This window comes from Hemitrygon akajei, chromosome 3 (genome assembly GCF_048418815.1).
Source record: "Hemitrygon akajei chromosome 3, sHemAka1.3, whole genome shotgun sequence".
NCBI lineage: Eukaryota > Metazoa > Chordata > Chondrichthyes > Myliobatiformes > Dasyatidae > Hemitrygon > Hemitrygon akajei.
Window position 1 is genome coordinate 11,015,466 of NC_133126.1, and position 20,501 is coordinate 11,035,966.

The 20,501-nt window shown below is 39.3% G+C and overlaps 1 protein-coding gene across 1 annotated transcript in view; it reads right to left on the reverse strand.

The window, feature by feature from the left end:
- Positions 1–18,864, reverse strand: part of LOC140722948 (protein phosphatase 1 regulatory subunit 37) — a 296,211-nt gene extending 277,347 nt beyond the window's left edge. The window contains exons 1-3 of the mRNA XM_073037577.1: positions 18,802–18,864; positions 18,361–18,580; positions 266–363 (exon numbers count right to left, since the gene is read on the reverse strand). Of these exons, the coding sequence (XP_072893678.1) occupies positions 266–363; positions 18,361–18,580; positions 18,802–18,864 (381 nt within the window). The remainder of the gene's footprint in view (positions 1–265; positions 364–18,360; positions 18,581–18,801) is intronic.
- Between the last annotated feature and the right edge of the window lie 1,637 nt (positions 18,865–20,501).

Below are 20,501 nucleotides of genomic sequence, written 5' to 3' on the forward strand. Positions count from 1 at the left end.
TAAAAGGGGGTGGGGGGTAAGGGGTAGAACAAAAGACGGCTGGTGATAATCGGATCTCGTTGAGGGGGTTTATAAACATTTGAGGGAGGATCCATATTAAAAACATATCAATATTAAAAACTTATAATGACCACTGAAATCAAAAGCAGTTTAAATCAAGTCACAAAAGTGAGGGCAATGGCTCCCATTGACCCCTCTCTTTACACAGTTCATGATCCCTGATGCATTACTGGTACAAGATTTTAAATAGATTATATGAGATTACCTCCAGCTGTGTCAGCAGTTTGTGAAGAGGCTGCACACCGAGATTCTTGCAACTTAGTTTATAGGATGAGATAACCTCTTCCACTGTAACACAGGCAACTGAAACAAAAAAAAAATAGGATTAACAGCTTGGTGGCTCTTTGGTCAACAGCTGGATGTGGTCTACACGAGTAAAGGTGATTACGTCAACTATGAATAGCATTCACATTGCAAACTGATGTATATTGGATCTATCTTGATCAAGCAAAGTTAATTAAAATTGCTTCTAGCCTAGAAATATGTATCGAACTCTCTCTCTCAATATTAATACTTAACAGCATGGGCTTCAAAAAATTAAATTAAAATGATTACAGTTCTGGTTGCTGCGTTACAGAAAGGATACAGAGGCTTTGGAGGCAGTGGAGAAGAGACTCATCAAGATCTTGCCTGAATTTCCAGAGTATTCGCTAGAAGCAGAGATTGGAAAAACTTGGACTGTATTCTTCAAAGGAGGCTGAAGCGTTACCTGATAGGAATCTATAAAAATTATCAGAAATATAGACAGTCAAAGTCTTTGTTCCCAGGGTGAAACTGTTGAACACAAAAGGGCTTCGATTTAAGATGGGAGAGGTTTGTGAGCAAGTTTCTTCTACACAGGGTCAAGTGTCAAGGCAAGTGTCAGAAATGCAAAACCAGGTGAGATAGTGGAAGCAGATATGATAGCAAAATTTAAGAGGCATTCGGACAAGCACATGAACAACAGGAAATAGAGGGATGTATATCAGTCCTGATGAAGATTCTCAGCCCAAAATGTCAACTGTTTACCCTTTTCCATAATGCTACCTGGGCAGTTAGATTCCTCCAGAATTTTATGTGCTTTGGATTTTCAACTTCCGCGGAATTTGTTGAATAGACGTTCTCAGTCAGATAGGATTACTTTAAGTTAGCATAGACATAGTGGGCTGAAAGGTCTGTTCCTGTGTTGAGCTTTTCTAAGTTCTACTGAAGTTTTTCACAATACACATGACGATGATGAACAAATTTACAATTTACAATTAATTAAAATTCCAGATATGTTTGTGAAGTGAACAGAAACAGTAAATGCTGAAAAACATCAACAGGGCTGGCACCAGCTGCATTGTGAGAAACTGTTAATGTTTAAGCAAAATAAGAAAAGGATAATGGAAGAGCAGGATTTAAGATAAAATACAAGTAAAGGTGAGGTGAAAATGGTTATTTTCTTTACCTGTTCCATTACTGTCACTTTCACTGTCTATCTCCACAATTTTTCCGACCTTTCACTGTTCCACAGATCTACCCTTTACTTTATCTCCATCGTTATTTACTTCCTCATATTAAAACTTATTCTAACTCTAACCTTTACCAGTTCCAGTTTAAAGCTATTGATCGAATGAAATACTAACTTCTTTTCTTTCTCTAATGATGCTTCTGATTCTGCTAAGTACCCTCCAGCAATTTTTTTATATAGATTTTAAAATGATCAAATATTATCGAGTCATAGAGTGACAGACTCAATATGTCCATCGATGAGTGGGCACCAACGTGTGAATCCCATCTTCCAGCACTTGGCCCTTTGCCTTCTATGCCTTCCCCACCAGTGGGCACATCTGCATGGAGTGCTGTCGCAGGAAGGCAGCACCCTTCATCAAAGAACCCCAGCATCCAGCCATGCACTCTCCTCGTTGCTGCCATGAAGAAGAAGGGACAGGTGCCTTAGGTCCTACAACACCAGGTACAGGAACAGTTATCGTGGCTCTTACACCACAGGGGATATCTTCACTCACCCCCAACAATGAACTCATTACATACCTTTGGACTAACTTTCAAGGACTCTAAAATTCATGTGCTTAATATTTATTATTTATTAATGTGTTTGTTTTTTTTTGTTATTTCTTTTTTCTTGTATTTTCACAACATGTTGTCTTTTGAACACTGGTTGCTTGTTGGGGTGGTGCGAGTGTGACAGCAGGCAAGATAATTTGATTCCAAACAATTGGTTTATTGATCATTACCGAACGTCTCCCTGGTGTCTCTCTCTCTCTCCCTCTCTCTCTCTCTCTCCTCTCTCTCTCTCTCTCTCTCTCCTCTCTCTCTCTCATTCTCTCTCCTCTCTCTCTCTCTCTCCCTCTCTCCTCTCTCTCTCTCTCTCTCTCCTCTCTCTCTCTCCTCTCTCTCTCTCTCTCTCCCCTCCTCCCTCTCCCTCTCCCTCCCCTCCCTTTTCCCAACCATTATTCCATTCTCCTTGATTCCTTCCCACTCTCAATCCACAATAGAGACCCATATAAGAATCAGGTTTATCATCACGCACATACGCCATGAAATTTGTGTTTTTTTGTGGTGGCAGTAGTACAGTAGAATACAAAAAATTACTCCAGTACTGTGCAAAAGTCTTAGACATCATGGCTATATATATATGTGTACCTAAGACTTTTGCACAGTACTGTACATCTCCCCTTAAAAAAGTGCTAATATCTTGATTTGATTCTGTCTTTGTTGCATTGGTTATTTGAAGCAGGACAGGAAGGCTGCCTCTAATAGGATAATTAATGTTATTTCTTTGATTTCTTTCACAACTTTAGCATCAGAGTACAGTAGAATACTATTTTTGCAATGACACTAAAACTGCAATATAAATACAACTCGCTCATGTGAAAAGCTGGAACTGTTTCAATTATTTCGTTCTCAGGTATATTCACCCCAAGAATTAGCTGGAGTAACTTGTAGTTGACAGTTTATTGGCGATAAGACCTACTATTTATAGGCAGGGTTTGCGTACCACCTGAATAGGCTGTATCATCAAAGCAAAGGATACAAAACCACAGTGCTCACACACAGCTGTAGCCTGACACATTTTCCTTTTATGGGCATTTGTAAAGGAGTATTTGCGGGAAGCAGCATTTTTTTGGTGGGGCTGAATTCAGCAAATTCCATTTTTGTCACATTTCTACAAATATTAAAAGTGCAGAGTAATGAGAATCAGAATCAGGAATCAGGAATCAAGGATCAATCAAAATCACTGAAGTATGTCATGAAATGTGTTGTCTTGTGGCAGCAGTACAGTGCTCTACTAATAATTGCAATAAGAGATACATATATAAAATTGAATTAAATAAGTTGTGCAAAAAGAGAGAGAAAATATACATTGTCCATTCAGAAAACTGATAACAGAGGGGAAGAAGTTGTTCTTAAAATGTTGAGCATGTGCCTTCAGGCTCCTGTACCTCCTCCTTGATGGCAGCAATGAGAAGGGGGCATGACCTAGGCGATGGTGGGGAGGGGCATAATGATCACCTTTTTGAGGCATCTCCTTTTTGAAGGTGTCCTCAATCCTGGGAAGGGTAGTGCCCATGATGGAGTGGGGTGAGTTTGCAACTTTTACAGCCTTTTCTGATCTCGTGCCCCCATACGAGACAGCGATGCAGCCACCTGGTGTGGAGGGGCCAACGCACAGTATTGATAGCATTCCGTGTCGTTTACCACTTTGCCGTGGCAACAGTTAACTAGTGTGTATATGTATTCTGCTGACACCTTCAACACAAGTATGATAAAGTTTTAAAGTGTGGTTAAAATTACAGCTGAAGAGGCAACTCCAAGTTTTTCCTCTTTCCATCTCCCTAAAGCAGGTTGTGTGAAGTAAGTCCGTGCAAGGCAAGCACTGAGAAAGCAGCAGTGCCACATGTTGCCATACATTGTACATATTTACTATTCCTATTGATTTCAACATGAGAGATAAAAGTATTGCAAATCTCTAGTGCAGCAGATTACTGCTACAGACTAATGAGTCCATTACTTTTATAACATACCCTGATTATATTATTACATTAACAATCCTATCAAGGGGAGTTACAGTAAACCCCAGCATTCGAGTAATTCCTTTCATTACAGTACATTACTCGCTCACAAGGGGACCACAACCTTAATTATACATTTAATTTAGAAATACGTTTTATGAGAAAACTGAGATGCACCATGTAAATGGAATGATTTGGTTGGAAGTTCCCTTTGGTCCATAAACATGATACTGTTTCTTTTCTTTAATAATTCATGACTGTTGTTGCCTGGGAACAGTTATAAACGGGAGTGCTATGTTTCCATCTAAAAGAACTTCTGCATCAGTTATTAAAGAAAGTTAAACAGAATTTCAAACCATGATTTAAACAGGTTTCTGCAGCCACTGACAGAATGAATGGCCTTTGGTTTGGGAGTTGAGTGTTTTTCACATAACCATGCCACTGTAAATGTTCCTTAATGCATGTGACATGAGAGAAAAGACTGAGAGCTAAGCTCCAGTAGTCTTACAACAAAGACAGACTTACAACTGAAAGATTATAATGGGAATGGAATGTTGTGGGAATTGCTTTAATCTAGAAATTAATTTACAAATATGCATATTTATCAATTAATACATTGATCTGTGATTTCATTTGAGTGCATTACTAAATTAATAAATATGAAGATTTATAAATGAATAAATTAAGGAAATAGTTTTTTGATTAATTTTCTGAATTACTTAATTTCTAAACTAGTTAATGCTTGCCCTAGGATGACTTCATACTCCACAGAACTAGACTTTTAAGTGCAAAGCTATTCAGCTGTCAATAGGTTCTGTGTCTCGAATAGCTTTATGCTCCTCACATTGTGTATTTTGAAACATTCTTACTACTCATCAAGGACATTGAAGAAAGTCAATGTTGAAGAGCAGAATTTCTCTTCCACTTTTGGTTGACCATATGTCTAGCCTCTAAGACATATGAGCAGAATTAGGGCATTTGGCCAATTGAGTCTACTCCACAATTAAATCACAGCTGATCTTTCTTCCCTCTCAACTCATTCTCCTGCATTCTTCCCATTGGCTTTGATGCCCTTACCGATCAAGAATCTATCAACATCCGCTTTAAATACGTCAAATCACTTGGCCTTCACAGCAGTCTGTGGCAATGAATTCCACAGATTCACCACGCTCAGGCTAAAGAAATTACTCTTCACCTCTGTTCTGAAGGGACATCATTCTATTCTAAGGCTGTGCCCTTTCGTCCTTGACATTCCCACTGTTGGAAATATCCTCTCTATGTCCACTCTACCTAGGCTTTCAATATTCATTAGTTTCAATGAGATCCCTCCTCATTCTTCTAAACTCCAGCTGGTACAAGCCTAGAGCTATCAAACATTCCTCATATGTTAACCCTTTCTTCCTTGGGATCATTTTTGTGAACCACACCCCCTTTCTTAGATATGGTGCCCAAAACTGCTCTCAATACTCCAAATGAAGCCTTGGCATTACAACCTTGCTTTTATGTTGTAATCCTCTCGAAATGAATGCTAACATTCTACTTTCCTTCCTTACTACCAACTCAACCTGCAAATTTAACTTTTGTGAATCCTGCATCTCCAATTTCTGAATTCACTCCCCCACATAGAAAATAGTCTATGCCTTTATTCCTTCTACCAAAGTGCATTACCATACACTTCCCCATATCATATTCCTTCTGCGTTTTCCTAATCTGTCCAAGTCCTTCTGCAGACTCCTTGCTTCATCAAGACTATCTTACCCCTCCACCTATCTTTTGCCTCCCTTTCTTCTGAAAGAGGGGAGTGATATCTGTGATTTTCCAATCCACTTGATTCACTTCAGAATCTCTTGATCTTGAAAGGTCATTACTAATGCCTTCACAATCTCTTCAGCTACCTCTTTTGGAACACTGGGGTGTAGTCCATCTGGTCCAGGTGACTTATCTACCATCAGACCTTTCCATTTCTCAAGAACCTTCTTAATGTTAGTGACAGGTCTGCAACATATTAATATTAGGTTGCAGAATGTCAATCAGAAATATTCCCTGATCTTCTGCTTCAATGGTTTGATTCTGAGCAAACCTGTTGCATTCTGATGTGGCTCTTATGCACAATTAGCCATAACACTGTCCACTCTGCGTCTGAGCTGCACAAACAAGAAACGATCATGTGCTATCCTCCAGTTTAGCACAAATTACTTTATTGTGAGGAGGTGGTGGGGTGGGAATGAGAATAATTTAATAATGTGGAGTACAATCTTGGTTGAATCACCCCTAGGCTAATGAGGACAAAGCACTTGATTATAGAACATAGGTTAGGCCACAACTGGAATATTGCATACAGTTCTGGTCCCACACCATAGAAAGGGCATGACTGCTTTGGAGAGGGTGCAGAGCAGATTAGCCAGGATATTGCCAGGGATGGAGCTTCTCAGTTGTAGAGAGACATAAAAGGATGGATAAAATAGACTGGGTACAAGAGTATTCCTTCCATAGATGCTGCCTGATCTGCTGAGTTCCTCCAGCATTTTGTGCGTGTTACTCTGGATAGAATGGGTTTGCTTTCTCTGGAGTGGAGGAGGCAGGGGCGGGCCTGGTGGGAAAGATTTGCCTGCAGTAGAGCATCTGAATGAGTATTTGAATTATCAATGCACAGAAGGCTACAGGCATAGTGTAGTAAATGGGATTAGTGTAGATTTGTACTTGATGATGGTCATCAGAGACATTTATCAGGATCACTGTGTACACAGCATTATCAATGATCTCCCCCATCCATCCTACTTTGGTCTCCTGCCATCAGGCAAGAGGTACCGCAGCATTAGGACAAGGACTGTTAGGATAGAAAACAGCTTCTTTCCCCAGACCGTGAGACTACTGAACTCCCTGACTTCTCCCTGTTATCACGTATGAAGTGCCTGTAGCATTATTCTGTTTACTTTTTACCTTGTATCCTAAATTCACCTTAATATTTGTTAATTTATTTGTGGCAATATTACTTATAATATGTATTGTGTGTGTGAGTTTTATGTAGAGCATAAGATGATGTGGTGTATAAGATGATGAGAGGTATTGATCGTGTAGATAGCCAGAAGCTTTTTCCACGGGCTGAAATGGCTAACAAGAGGGGGTATATTTTCAAGGTGCTTCGAAGTAGGTACAAGGGGGATGTCAGAGGTGAGTTTTTCCAAACAGAGAGTGGTGAATGCCTGGAATGCACTACCAGTGAAGGTTGTAGAAGTGGATAAAATAGGGTCTTTTAAGAGACTCTTAGGTAGGTACATGAAGCTTAGAAAAATAGAAGGCTGTGCAGTAGGGAAATTCTAGGCAGTTTCCAGAGTAGGGAACATAGTTGGCACAATATTGTGGGCTGAAGAGCCTGTAATGTGCTGTAGATTTCAATGTTACTATGTTATGCACCTTGGTCCAGAGGAACATTGTTTTATTTGGTGATATTATATTTTATAACTTCAAAAGCTAAAACTAATCCAAAGGAAGATATATATATATATACACAAGAGTACTGAAATATTACTTCAATATTAAATACACAACAGGTGATATACATGTGTATGGTTGAACTGAACATGAACTTGACACAGTGACATAAAAGGCCTGTTTCTTGCTGTTTGACACAATGACTGTATGATTAAAATTGAGTAGGATCCTTATTCTGGATATCTATCCAGTGAATCCTTCTATAAATAAATATTTAGAAGTGCAAGGAAGGTACATTTATGCTTAACTCTGATACTTTGCACTGCTGGATTTCTGATACTGTCTAGGCTCAGTTCTGAAAAAAAACAACCACTGGTTCAAGACAGTGGGTCAAACCCATTGGCCTAATGCAGGAGCAGAAATAAGGGGAGAAAGAATTGTTGAAGAAAATTAGCAAACAATATGTAAAGGGATTGCCTAGTTTTAGATCAGTAATAAAACATGCAAGCAGCAGAGATGATTTAAAATACCAACTTTATTATTTTATTTTAGTACGGATACAGAACAAAGCAGGCCCTCCTGGCCCACGAAGTCGCAATGCCCAGCAACCCACTTGAGCCTAACCTCCGGGCAGTTTACAATGACCAATTAACCTACCAACCAGGATGCATTTGGACCACGGGAGGAAACCGGAACTCCTGCAGGAAACCCAAGTACACAAGGCAAGAGTGTACAAACTTTCTGACAGAGGACACCAAAATGAAACTCCAAACTCTGATGCCTGAGATGTAATAGCATTGTGCTAAGAATATGGCAGCTAAAGGGACAATTAGTGAGATCACCATTTCTCTCAATTTACTCAAAATCCTTTGTATAATTTGCTCTAGTTTCACAATTATTCTGCATTACTTGATCTTAAAACTTAAATTACTGCTAACTGCTAAAGTAAAGAATCTTGATTTGAATATTCAAGCGTCATTATAATATTTATTTATTGGGTCCCAAGTGAGAGTTTAGTGTATGTGGGTGATACACAGAAGAACTTGATGCATCAGATAGATTTTAATTTTCAAATCATTACATATTTCATAATTTTGTAGTGTTACACAGTAATGTAGTGTAGCTTTCCGACATCTCATTTTACTGTTTTACCATATGTCTAAATAATTATTAATTATATTTTGTAAAGCAAGTGTGTACTAAAGAAAAGGCTTGCATTCCATCAACATGTGTTGCTATTTGACAATAAAAACAATCAAAAATGGGATATGATTATTTAAGCTACCAAATAATTAATTGTCCATCACAATGAGTGTGCATTTTTGGATGGGTTTTGGTGAGTGATGATGATATGATTTTAATTGTAGCATTTCCTTGCTCAATTAGGAAATCAAAGGCAACATAATCAGGATATTGATTTTCCACGCTTGAACCATATTAAGAGGTGGCCTATACACAACAGGGATGAATTCCAGTACTTGAGGACAAATACTGGGATAATCATACAGAGTGGGGTGGCAGGGTGGAGGTATATCTCTAACAAAGGAGGTGTAAGCATCTCCTTCCCTCTGCTAGCCTGCAGGTCACACTTGGGCAAGATGTAGCACTTGTTTAGCCCCCCCGATCAGGGTCATGTGAAGCCATGGGAGCAGGTGGTGGATGATTGTATGAGTAGCTGGTGCACATCACAAGTCCTGGTTATGTGACCACTGACACCAGGCAGATCATCTCTGAAGAGTATTGATAATGTCTGGGGTCACCCACTTGTAAAGACACTGGCCAGAAGAAAGCAATGGCAAACCACTTCTGTAGAAAACTTTGCTAAAAACAATAAAAGGGCGCATTATAGTTAAATCCATTTAAATGTGCACATGACTGTTGGAGGTTGTCTTTTCCAAAAGCTGGTCATAATTGTTACGGCGCTGAATTCTCATCATCAATCACCAGTAGAACTTCCCATTTTGGACTCCTTTGTCTCGTGAAGTACTCCTTGCACTTGCATCTTCCTATTGGATCGAGTCCTGCAGAGGACTCTTCTCCGCAACTCCCGCCAAAAGAACACGAACCCCACTAGGGTCCATCACAAGCTCCTCTTGCCCAGCTCTCTCCAGAACCTTCTCCCAAATCCCCCATCCTGACTGGCTGACACCACATACCTAAATTGAACAACATGCCTTCTCATCTTTAGCCAAAACAAAAACATTCTACCACCAGGACAAACTGCTTTTACATTAATTACTAAATGAAATACTCCACAGCATAGCAGTATAAACCTTATCCAGGACATAACAATTGGTTTATCAATGTGCATCAAAATATACAGTGAGGCGTGTTGTTTGCGTTAACAACCAATACAGCAATAGAGGTGCTGGAGGCAGCCACATGCGTTGTCACATATTCCAGTGCAAACATAACATGTCCAAAATGTTCAGCAGAACAATAGCAAAACATGTCCCTTTCTCACCCTTTAACCTATATACCCACTTAACCCCTCACTTGTATGTAAAGAAAGTCTTGACCATGGTCATAAGCATATCTATTCAAAATTGGAAGGAGACTGCAAACATACTGATTGGTTAATGTTCAAAAGTTCAAAGTAAATTTTTTATCAATGTACATATATATCACCAAATACAACCCTGATATTCATTTTCTTGCAGGCATTCACAGTAGAGCAAAGAAGTACAACAGAATCAATGCAAAACTATAGACAAACAGACTGACAAACAATCAATGTGCAAATGAGTCCAAACTATGCAAATTTTAAAAAAATTCTAAATAAAAATAAGAAGTTCAAAGTAGATTTATTATCAAGGTACATGTATGTCACCATATACCACCCTGAGATTCATTTACTTTATATTACAGTAACTCTGACAGAATCAATGAATGACTGCCAGACTAAGCCATTGGTCATTGTGATTGGGCAAAGGTTAAATAAGTGGGTTGCTAGGCAGCGCGACTCATTGAGCCAGAAGGGCCTGTTCTGTGCTGAATCTATAGATGTATAAATATATACCCAGACTGGAGTTTGTCTAGTTGCAGAACACCATCAGCAGCTGTCAAAGGCAAACAGACAGATCATGTAATACAGTAAAAGGATATCAAAGCGGTGGAGACTTGTTAATTTTCCACTCAAGTGAGCTGATAAACATAAAATGATTCTGATCATTAGTGATGTTCCAAACATCTCTGCAAAACTGCCCAAGCTTGCACTCCCAGGTTTTCCAACCTCATAAATTAATATTTATCCTGAGTAGATCCCCAAGAAGAAACTTCCTCAAAGAAGTTTAAGGTGAGAGGAGGTAACTTCAAAGGAGATGCGAGGGCTATGTTTTTTTTTGGCACAGAGAGTGGTGGGTGTCTGGAATGTTCTACCTGGGATGGTGAAAATAAAACTTTTGAATAAAGTATATTTTGTTTAATAAAAAAATGAAATCTATGAAAATACTGGCATGGAAACTGAAAAAAAGGATAACAGAAAATACAATTCATAGAATTAGGGACCCAAGAACGAAAATGATTAAAAAAAAAGCTAAGTGAAATTCAAGAAGCTTTTGAAGTGTTTTACAAAACTCTATATTCCAAAGTTCCGGGGGGAAGCATAACCCAAACTGACACCTTCTTGAATTCTCTAGAGTTACCCACTTTAAGCGAAGAGCAAAATAGAACGATGACTGCTGACATAACTGAAGTTGAATTAAAAGCTGCAATTAGTAGGCTTAAATTAAGCAAGTCACCAGGATCAGATGGGTATACGGTAGAGTGGTAAAAAGAATTTAAAAATGAGTTAATTCCTGTTTTACTCCCCACACTGAACTGGGCTCTAAAAAAGGCACAAATGCCACCCAGTTGGAAGGAAGCGATAATCTCAGCTATACCAAAAGAAGGCAAGGATAAAATGGAATGCAGGTCATTTAGACCAATATCCGTTCTTAATGTAGATTATAGATTATTTACCTCCATCATGGCCAAACGATTAGAGGAGTTTCTACCCATACTGATATGTACCCGATCAGACAGGTTTTATACGACAACGCCAGACACAAGACAATATACGAAGGACACTTCACATTATGGATCATATACAAACAAATAAAATCGAAGCAATAGTGATAAGCGTGGACGCTGAAAAAGCATTTGATTCGGTTAATTGGAATTTTCTTTACAGAGTTTTACATAGATTTGGTTTCCAAGACACAATTATTAAAACTATACAGACACTATATGACAATCCTACTGCTAGGATTAAAATCAATGGATATTTATCAAATAGTCTTACTCTAGAAAGGGGCAGGAGACAGGGTTGTGCATGGTCACCACTACCCTTCGCGTTATATCTGGAACCATTAGCTCATTACATCAGACAAAATGAAGATATCAGGGGAATTACTATTAAAGGGACAGAGCATAAATTGACTTGTTATGCAGATGACATTTTGATTAATCTAGGGCAACCAACATACTCTTTACCTAAATTGATGCAATCCTTTGAACAATATGGTCAATTATCAGGATACAAGATCAACATAGATAAAACCCAATTACTTTCATATTACTATAGCCCACCAAGAGAAATTGAAAGTAGATACTCCTGGGCATGGCACACAGAGTCTTTCAAATATTTGGGCATCATTATGCCAAAAGATTTTGCAAAATTATCAGAATGTAATTATCAGCCATTATATAGAAAAATTAAGGAAGATGTGGCAAGATGGAACCTGATTCCTTTTTTCAGTCTCAGTTCAAGGATTGAGTCTATTAAAATGGATATACTGCCCAGACTGTTATATCTCTTTCAGCCCCTACCAATAGAGATTAATCAAAATCAATTCAATAAATGGAACAAGATGCTATCAAGGTATATTTGGCAGGGTAAAAGGACTAGAGTTCTTCTCAAAACTTTGCGATTGGCAAAGGAAAAGGGAGGATGGGGCCTACCTTCTCTTAGAGATTATTATTTTGCAACACAGTTGAGAGCTGTGATATGTTGGTGTAACCCATCATATGACGCTCAATGGAAAAACATTGAGGAACGGGTACTTCCCATCCCCATACAAGCAATTTTGGCTGATAACAACCTGCAAAGGTACATAAATACTATTGATAACCCATGGGTGAAATTGACTCTTAAAATATGGAAAACTACTATAAAAGAATATAATCTAGAGGGAGATATTGCAATTCTTAAATGGTGTGCATATGACTCGGATTTTACACCAAATAAATTGGATGCTAGATTTAAGGACTAGACAGCTAAAGGAATAAAAGTTCTTTGCAACATAATGAAAGAAGGAACACTGTTCAGTTTTGAAATGCTTAAAGAGAAACACTTATTAGAAAAACAAGATTTTTATTGGTATTTACAGATGCGACAATATGTTAATAAGACGCCTATAAGTGTAACCAAGGCAAATACATGCTTGATAGAGCTCTTTAGAAAAGCATATAATTCAGATAATGGTAGTAGAATCATTTCAAGCATGTATAAGGGGTTGTCAAATCTATGGAGAAGCCACTGCAGAGGATCGGAAAAAGTTACATAAATTTGCAAACTCAGCCAGCTATATCATGGGCGCTAGCTTCCACAGCATCAAGGACATCTTCAAAAGACAGCATCGAACATTTCAGAACCCATCACCCAGGACATGCCCTCTTCTCATTGCTACCATCAAGGAGGAGGAACAGAAGCCTGAAGACACACACTCAATGTTTCAGGAACAGCTTCTTTCCCTCCACCATCAGTTTTCTGAATGGACAATGAACACATGGACACTACCTCAATATTTTTTTTTCCTGTCCATTTGCACTACTTATTTAATTTTTAAAATATATTTCTTATTGTAATGTACAGCTTTTTATTATATGCATTGCAATGTACTGCTGCCGCAAAACAACAAATTTCATAACATATGCCACTGATATTAAACCTGATTCAGATTCTGATTCTCAAATTAATGCAACCTCCCAGCATGTATTAGGCCTCATGTATGGCAACTGGATTCTTCATGTATGGATTCTGCAGTGCTCACGGCCATGTGAGAGATGCAAACTTCTATACTGTTAAACTATTTCAAGCTGATATTTTATGAAGAAGTTGGGGCTTTTCAGTAGAAATTCTGGGCCTATATTGCAAAAAAAAAATATGGAAGTGGAATTTGTTAAGTGAAAGTAGTATCCTCTTTGAAATCTGGGTTTTAGTTCTGCAAATATTCCTAAATCTGAAATACCTCTTGGAGCTTCTGATCAAATAGGCACATCTACAGTTCTTCTATCCTCAAATGCCGGAATATCTGCAAATGTCCTGAGGTCCTCAAGCATCTTTTGCTTCCCTGCTGAATGCCTTTATCTCGTAAACAGAAAAGATTCTGCAGATACTCAAGTTATTGAACAACAAATGCTGGAAGAATTCAGCAGGTCAGGCAGCACCTATGGAGGAGAATAAACAGTCAATGATTAGGGCCAGGACCTTTCATCAGGACTGGAAAGGAAGGAGAAAGAAGCCAGAAATAAGGTGGGGAGTGGAAGGAGTGCAAGCTGGCAAATGATAGGTGCAACCAGGTGAGGGGGTAGGTGAGTGGGTGGGGGAGGACAGTGGACCATGGAAGAAAGGGAAGGATGAGGGGGAGCGAAAGGGAGGTGATGGGCAGGAGAAGAGAATGGTCAAGAGGAGAACCAGAAAGGGGAATAGCAAAAGGAAGAAGGCGGATTGGGTGAAATTACTGGAAAATTGATGGAAATGCCATCAGATTGGAGGCTACCGAGACAGAATATGAGGTAAAATTCCTGAAACCTGAGCATGGCCTCATCATGGCATTAGAAAAGGCCATAGACTGACTTGTTGGAATAGGAATCCTCCCATTGTTGTCCGTCTGTTAGAGTGGTCTTCCAATGTTTCTATGTTGGTAATTGGGTGAGAGGGAGAGGGAGAGGGAGAGGGAGGGAGAGGGAAGGAGGAGAGAGAGAGAGAGAGAGAGAGAGAGAGAGAGAGAGAGAGAGAGAGAGAGAGAGAGAGAGAGAGAGTGTGTGTTTGTGTGCACCTCGATAATAAATTTGCTCTGAACTTTGGATTTTAAACTTTGAATGGGAAGTTGAATTGAAATGGGTCACCACCAGGAAATCCCATCCTTCGTGGCAGATGGAGCAATGGTGCTTGGTGAAGCGATAAACCCAATCTGCATCAGATCTCACTGATGTACAGGGGGCCACACCGGGAGCACCAGATACAGTAGACGGCCCCGACAGACTCACAGGTGAAGAGTTTCCTCACTTGGAAGGAGTGTTTGGGGCTCTGAATGATGGTGAGGGAGGAGGTATTGGGGCAGGTGTGGCACTTGTCACATTTGCAGGGATAAGTACGAGGAGGGAGTCTCTCCCATTGATGTTACTCGTCCACCCACACAGAACTCAGTCCTGACGCTTGCACTGATCTCCCCCAGCATATTTGTACTGGAAAATGTTACGATAAGGAAGAGGGAAAGAGCATAGATGTTGCTTGTGTCTCTAATAATGGATATTTGCTGGATGCTCCTCATACTCCTTATTACTCAATAAAAGTTTCTTGTGTCACAGAAGAAATAGTAGGCCCATATATGACAAGTGTAGAGACACATCTCCACTAAAGAAGGCGTAAGGCACCCCTTCCCTCCACTAGCCTGCAGGTCACCCTTGGACAAGGTGTAGCACCTGCTTAGACCCCTGATCAGGGTCATGTGAAGCCATGGGAGCAGGAGGCGGATGGTCGAATGAGCAGCTGGTGCATATCACAAGTCCTGGTTATGTGACCACTGACGCCAGGCAGACAATCTCGGAAGAGTGTTGATAATGGCTGGGGTCACCTATCTGTGTAAAGACACCATCCAGAAGAAGTCAATTGCAAACCACTTCTGTAGAAAAAATTGCCAAGAACAATCGTGGTCATGGAAAGACCATGATCAACCATGTTATATGGCGTGGCACGTAACAAATGAATGGATATATGGCAGCTCCAAATTACTGAAGTGAGCCAAAGTGGTTTAAGGCAATGGATATTCAAGTGTCAACCAATGACGATCATAGACACAAGAAATCTTGCAAATCAACATACATAAATTTCTTGTGTCAAGATTTTGCAAATGCTGGAAATCTAGAGAAACTCAGTAGGTCAGGTAGCATCCATGGAGATGAATAAACAGTTGTTGTTTTGGGCTGAGACCCTTCTTATGGGCTGGAAAGAAAGGGGGAAAATTCCAGAATGATTGCTGTTTGTTTATGGTGAACATTGTGTTTACTGCAAGTACTCTAGATAGTGACAAGGTAAGGTTACAATGTTCACATCACACCCAAGGCCAGCAGGACAATCAGACATATGATCTAGAATTTGAAACAAGAGGAAGTCTGCAGATGCTGGAAATCCAAAGCAACACAGACAAAATGCTGGAGGATCTAGGCAGGTCAGACAGTGTCTATGGAAACTAATGAACAGTCTACTCAAATCAATAATTTTAGGAGGTCTCTGTTGGTCACAAAATGTAAAACAAACATTCTGTAGCCCAGGTAACATGTCAGGAAGATTTTATTCATAGAAAGATGGGCAGACATTTTTTATGTCAGATAGCCAGGTAGAAGGTGTTCAAATTCTGATAGTGAGTTTGCCACAACATAGTTATTGATACACATTCAGTGGGCTTGAGTAACAATTGAGCAACTAGCTTGTGTTGTCTAAAATGGGCAAACTCACTATAATTAGGGCGCTTCGATGCTAGCTATAATATTTTAAGTTAGTATTAAAATGTATTCCCCTTATACAACAGGAAATAGTGCTGGTCCCCAATGTATATATTTATCCTAATCCTCCCATATTAATTGAAGCTGCTTCTAAAGAAGCTACACTTCAAACTCTGACTCTGGGCAGATAAATCGAAGGCATAGGAGAGTCATTTATTGCTGGGAAACAATTAGTTGTCTCTCAAGCAGCTAGTAATTATTTTCATGAAACCACAAACCATAAGGTTAAAAGCTAAAAATTGGTGATTGAGATTAAGTCCTGAATGTCCAATCTCCATTTTTTCTAGCTTGTGTTTCTCCGTGATTCAGTGTTGCTACCTAATGATCAATCGCCATGGCCATTCCACCTCAAATGGCCAAAGCACACATACTGTACAAGTCTTCACCAAGGGATCAGCAGTGAGCCATTTTAAGTTTCTAGGTGTCAACATCCGTGAAGATCTATCCTGAGCTCAACATATTCATGGAATTACAAAGAAGGCATGGTAGCAGCTTGAGGTGAATTAGTATGTTACCAAAGACACATGAAAATTTCTACAGACGTACCATGGAGAGGATTCTAACTGGTTTTATCACTGTCTGGTACAGAGGGTGAAGGAGCTGCTACACAGGATTGGATAAAGTTGCAGAAAGTTGTAAACCCTCTCTGCTCCAATGTGGGCACTAGCCTCAACATCCAGGATACCTTCAAAAGGCAATGCCTCAAAAAGCGGCATCCATCACTAAGGGCCCCCATTGTATACGACATGAGGTTTTCTCATAGCTACCATCAAAGAGGATGTAGAGAAACCTGAAGGCACACACATAATGTTTCAGAAATAGAGTCTTCCCTTCTGCCATTGGATTTCTGAACGGACAATGAACCCATGAACACCTCCTCAGTATCTTTTACCCCTCTATTTTGAACTGCTTATTTGATTGATTTTTTTTAATATATGGTTCTTACTATAACTTATACTTTTTATTACTATGTACTGAAATATATGCTTGTTGCAAAACAACAAATTTCACAAAGTATGCCACTGATGTTAAACCTGAGCAAACAACATAATTGATATATAACACAACTCTGCAATGCTTTATTAATTCATTTTAATTTAGTTTAACATTTTAGAATGAACATGTTGTGGATCTGATCTTCATTAATTTCTAATAGTTTATAATTTTGTTGGCTGATTAACCTTCATTTAAAAATTATTATTCTTACCTTGGATGGTGGGGTGGAGCTACATCTTTACAGAAGGCAGTGTAAGGTGCTCCTTCCCTCCATTAACCAGCAGGTCACCCTTGGGCCAGGTGTAGCACCTGCTTGGCCCCCCAATCACAGTCATGTGAAGACATGGATGCAGGTGGTGGATGGTTGTATGAGCAGCTGGTGCATATCATAGTCTAGATTATGTGACCACTGACACCATGCAGACAATTTCTGAAGTGTATTGATAATGGCTGGGGTCATTTGTCTTGTAAACACACTGCCCAGAAGAAGGCAATGGCAAACCACTTCTGTAGAAAAATTTGCCAAGAACAATCACGGTCAAAGACCATGATCACCTACGTCATACAACACATCACATAATGATGGTGATCTTTACTTTCCAGTAATATTAGAACAATTTTCTAATAAATAACTAGAAATTAGATAAAACTTTCCATGATCAACCTCTAAAAGTGGTTTGGTAGACAAATTACTATTCTTAGCCCACAGCTACAGAGATATTTTTACACAGCAAGGTCCCAAACATAACTAAATTTTTAATAGAAGAGTTCTACACATTAATAAATGTCATGGAATCGTTTACCTGCGAATGCATAGAGCTAGCATCTCATCTGTTTGTTAACATAACAGTTGAGAACTCTAGAATGTACTCTATTACTCTACTCTGCTTTAACTGCATACGAAGAGCCACGTTCTGAATCTGAGGCATTATACTGATAGCTTGACAATTTTAAAATGATGACCCTTTAAAATGCTTCAGATAAGTTTTAACATTAAGGATACTATGTAAATACAAGTTGTCGAAGACCATAATTATTTTTGCTATAAACATAAGTGATTAGCAAAGGAAATGTAATTGAAAAACCCAGTATTTAAGTACTCTACACTTACCCGTTGTCCATGGATACCAAGGCTCTGCTGACCCCGAGACAATCTGTTCTCCCAAAGGGAAAGAGACTCGTTTTTTTGATTTAATTTTCAACGTGCTATCTGGACTCATCTCCTGCTGCCTAGTGCAGTCACCTTTGACACCCATATTGTCAAAAGGTGCAGAAGCTTGCAGCTCTCCAGGGTAGACATTTTCTGTTGTGCTCATTTCATTGTTCTTTGGCTGATGTCAAAATGCAATCAAGCATTCTCGAGTTTCACAGAACTATCCATGTGATATCCTTACTGCTGCTTAATAATTCAGTATCAATCTGAAGCAAGTAGCTTCACATTGCTTGTGAAGCTACAGAATTTCTGCTTTATCTGTGGAACTTCATTCTAGAGTCTCAAAAGATGTGGTGAGTGAAATGGTTATGTTCCAAAATTAGGACAAGGTTACATTACACTGGAAAACAGAACCAGACAGAAAGTAGAAAACCAGAGGCAAGTTATCTTAACATTTGTCATAGGGAATATGTTAGAGAAACACGTGCAAAATGCTGAAGGAACTCAGCAGGTCAGGCAGTATCTATGGAAATGAGTAAACAGACCATGTTTTGAGCTGAGACCCTTCTTCGGGAATGTGTAGGGGAAAGATGCCAGAATTAAATAGGTGGGAAGGGGAAGGAGGACTCGCTAGGTGGTGACGGGTGAAGCCAGGTGGGTGGGAAAGGTAAAGGGCTGGAGAAGAAGGAATCTGAGAGTTGACCATGGAAAGAAGGAGGGGCACCAGGGGTTGGTGATAGACATATGTGGAAAAGCAGTAAGATGTCAGAGTGAGGAATAGAAGAAGAGGGAAGTATGTTAGAGAAGTCAGTATTAAATATGGTACTGCAGGGAAGTCTGGAAGTTGAAGCTCAATGGCCAAAGCCTGGAGACCAGTCCTGGAACTGGAGGACTGTCCACATGTGTGGGCGCATGGGAGGGAGAGTGGCTTGTTTTGCTGTTGTTGGTTTGCTACTTGTTGTGTTCTGTGTTGTTCTGCCGAGCATTTTGGGCATGTTATGTTGGTGCTGGAATGTGTCGTGATGTTAGCTAACTTCACCATATCCTTAGGTGTGTTGTCTGTCAACGCAAATGACACATTTCACTGCAGATTTCTAAAACACAAAGAAATACAACAGAATCAATGAAAAACTAGACACAAAGACTGACAAACAACCGATCTGCAAAAGAAGACAGACTTCAAATATTAAAAAAATAACAACAATAAATACATACACAAATAATACAGAGAACATGAGTGTTAGAGTCCACATTTCAGGGCTAAGGTGAGTGAAGTTATCCTCGCTCACTGGTTCAGAAGCCTGATAGCTGAACCTGGTGTTGTGGGACCTATGGTTTCCTTTAGCTCCTTCCCGATGGCAGCAGTGAGAAGACAGCGTGACCTGACTGGTGGTGGTGGTAGAAAAATATTTGACAAACCAGTGAGTGAAAGGTTACCATGAATAGAAAGAACTACAGAGTTGAATTGGTGATGTTCTAATTCTCCTGTTTTCTTGTATTCCTCTGGGGGAAACTTACTTTTTCAAATAAAAGTGGATATTGAGCTACTATGTCAATAATTCTATATGTTGTGGCCATCTTTGTTATGTTGAATGATTGACCATGGTGCTAAATTTTATAGATTTATTTCCAGTGTGAATAGGTTCATGAAATTTTATCTAAAACTATTGAGCTGTAAATCCATCTGTATTTTAAGGATGTAATATTGATCTGAAAGATCTATGATTAATTTATATTTTGTGAATCTCTCCTTCCAATTTTCTCCTCCAACAGGAATTAAGGGCATTAATAGATTCTGTTTAGCATTCTATTTCCCTGCAACAGTGGTCTGTTTAATAAAGATACTTTCAGGCTCTGTTTTGATGTTTTGTACCATTTTCAAAACCACCAAGTTTCACTCTTTGCTTAATTTGGGACAATAATCATAGGTGTGAGGGGGAAGCAGAGCTAGAATCTACAGTACAGTGCAAAAGTCTTAGGCATGTAGTGTGGAAATAGCTAGGGTGCTGAAGATTTTTGCACAGTATTGTAGTAATTTTATGCATTGCACTGTACTGCTTCCTGCAAAAAACAAATAAATTTCATGACAAACGTGAGCA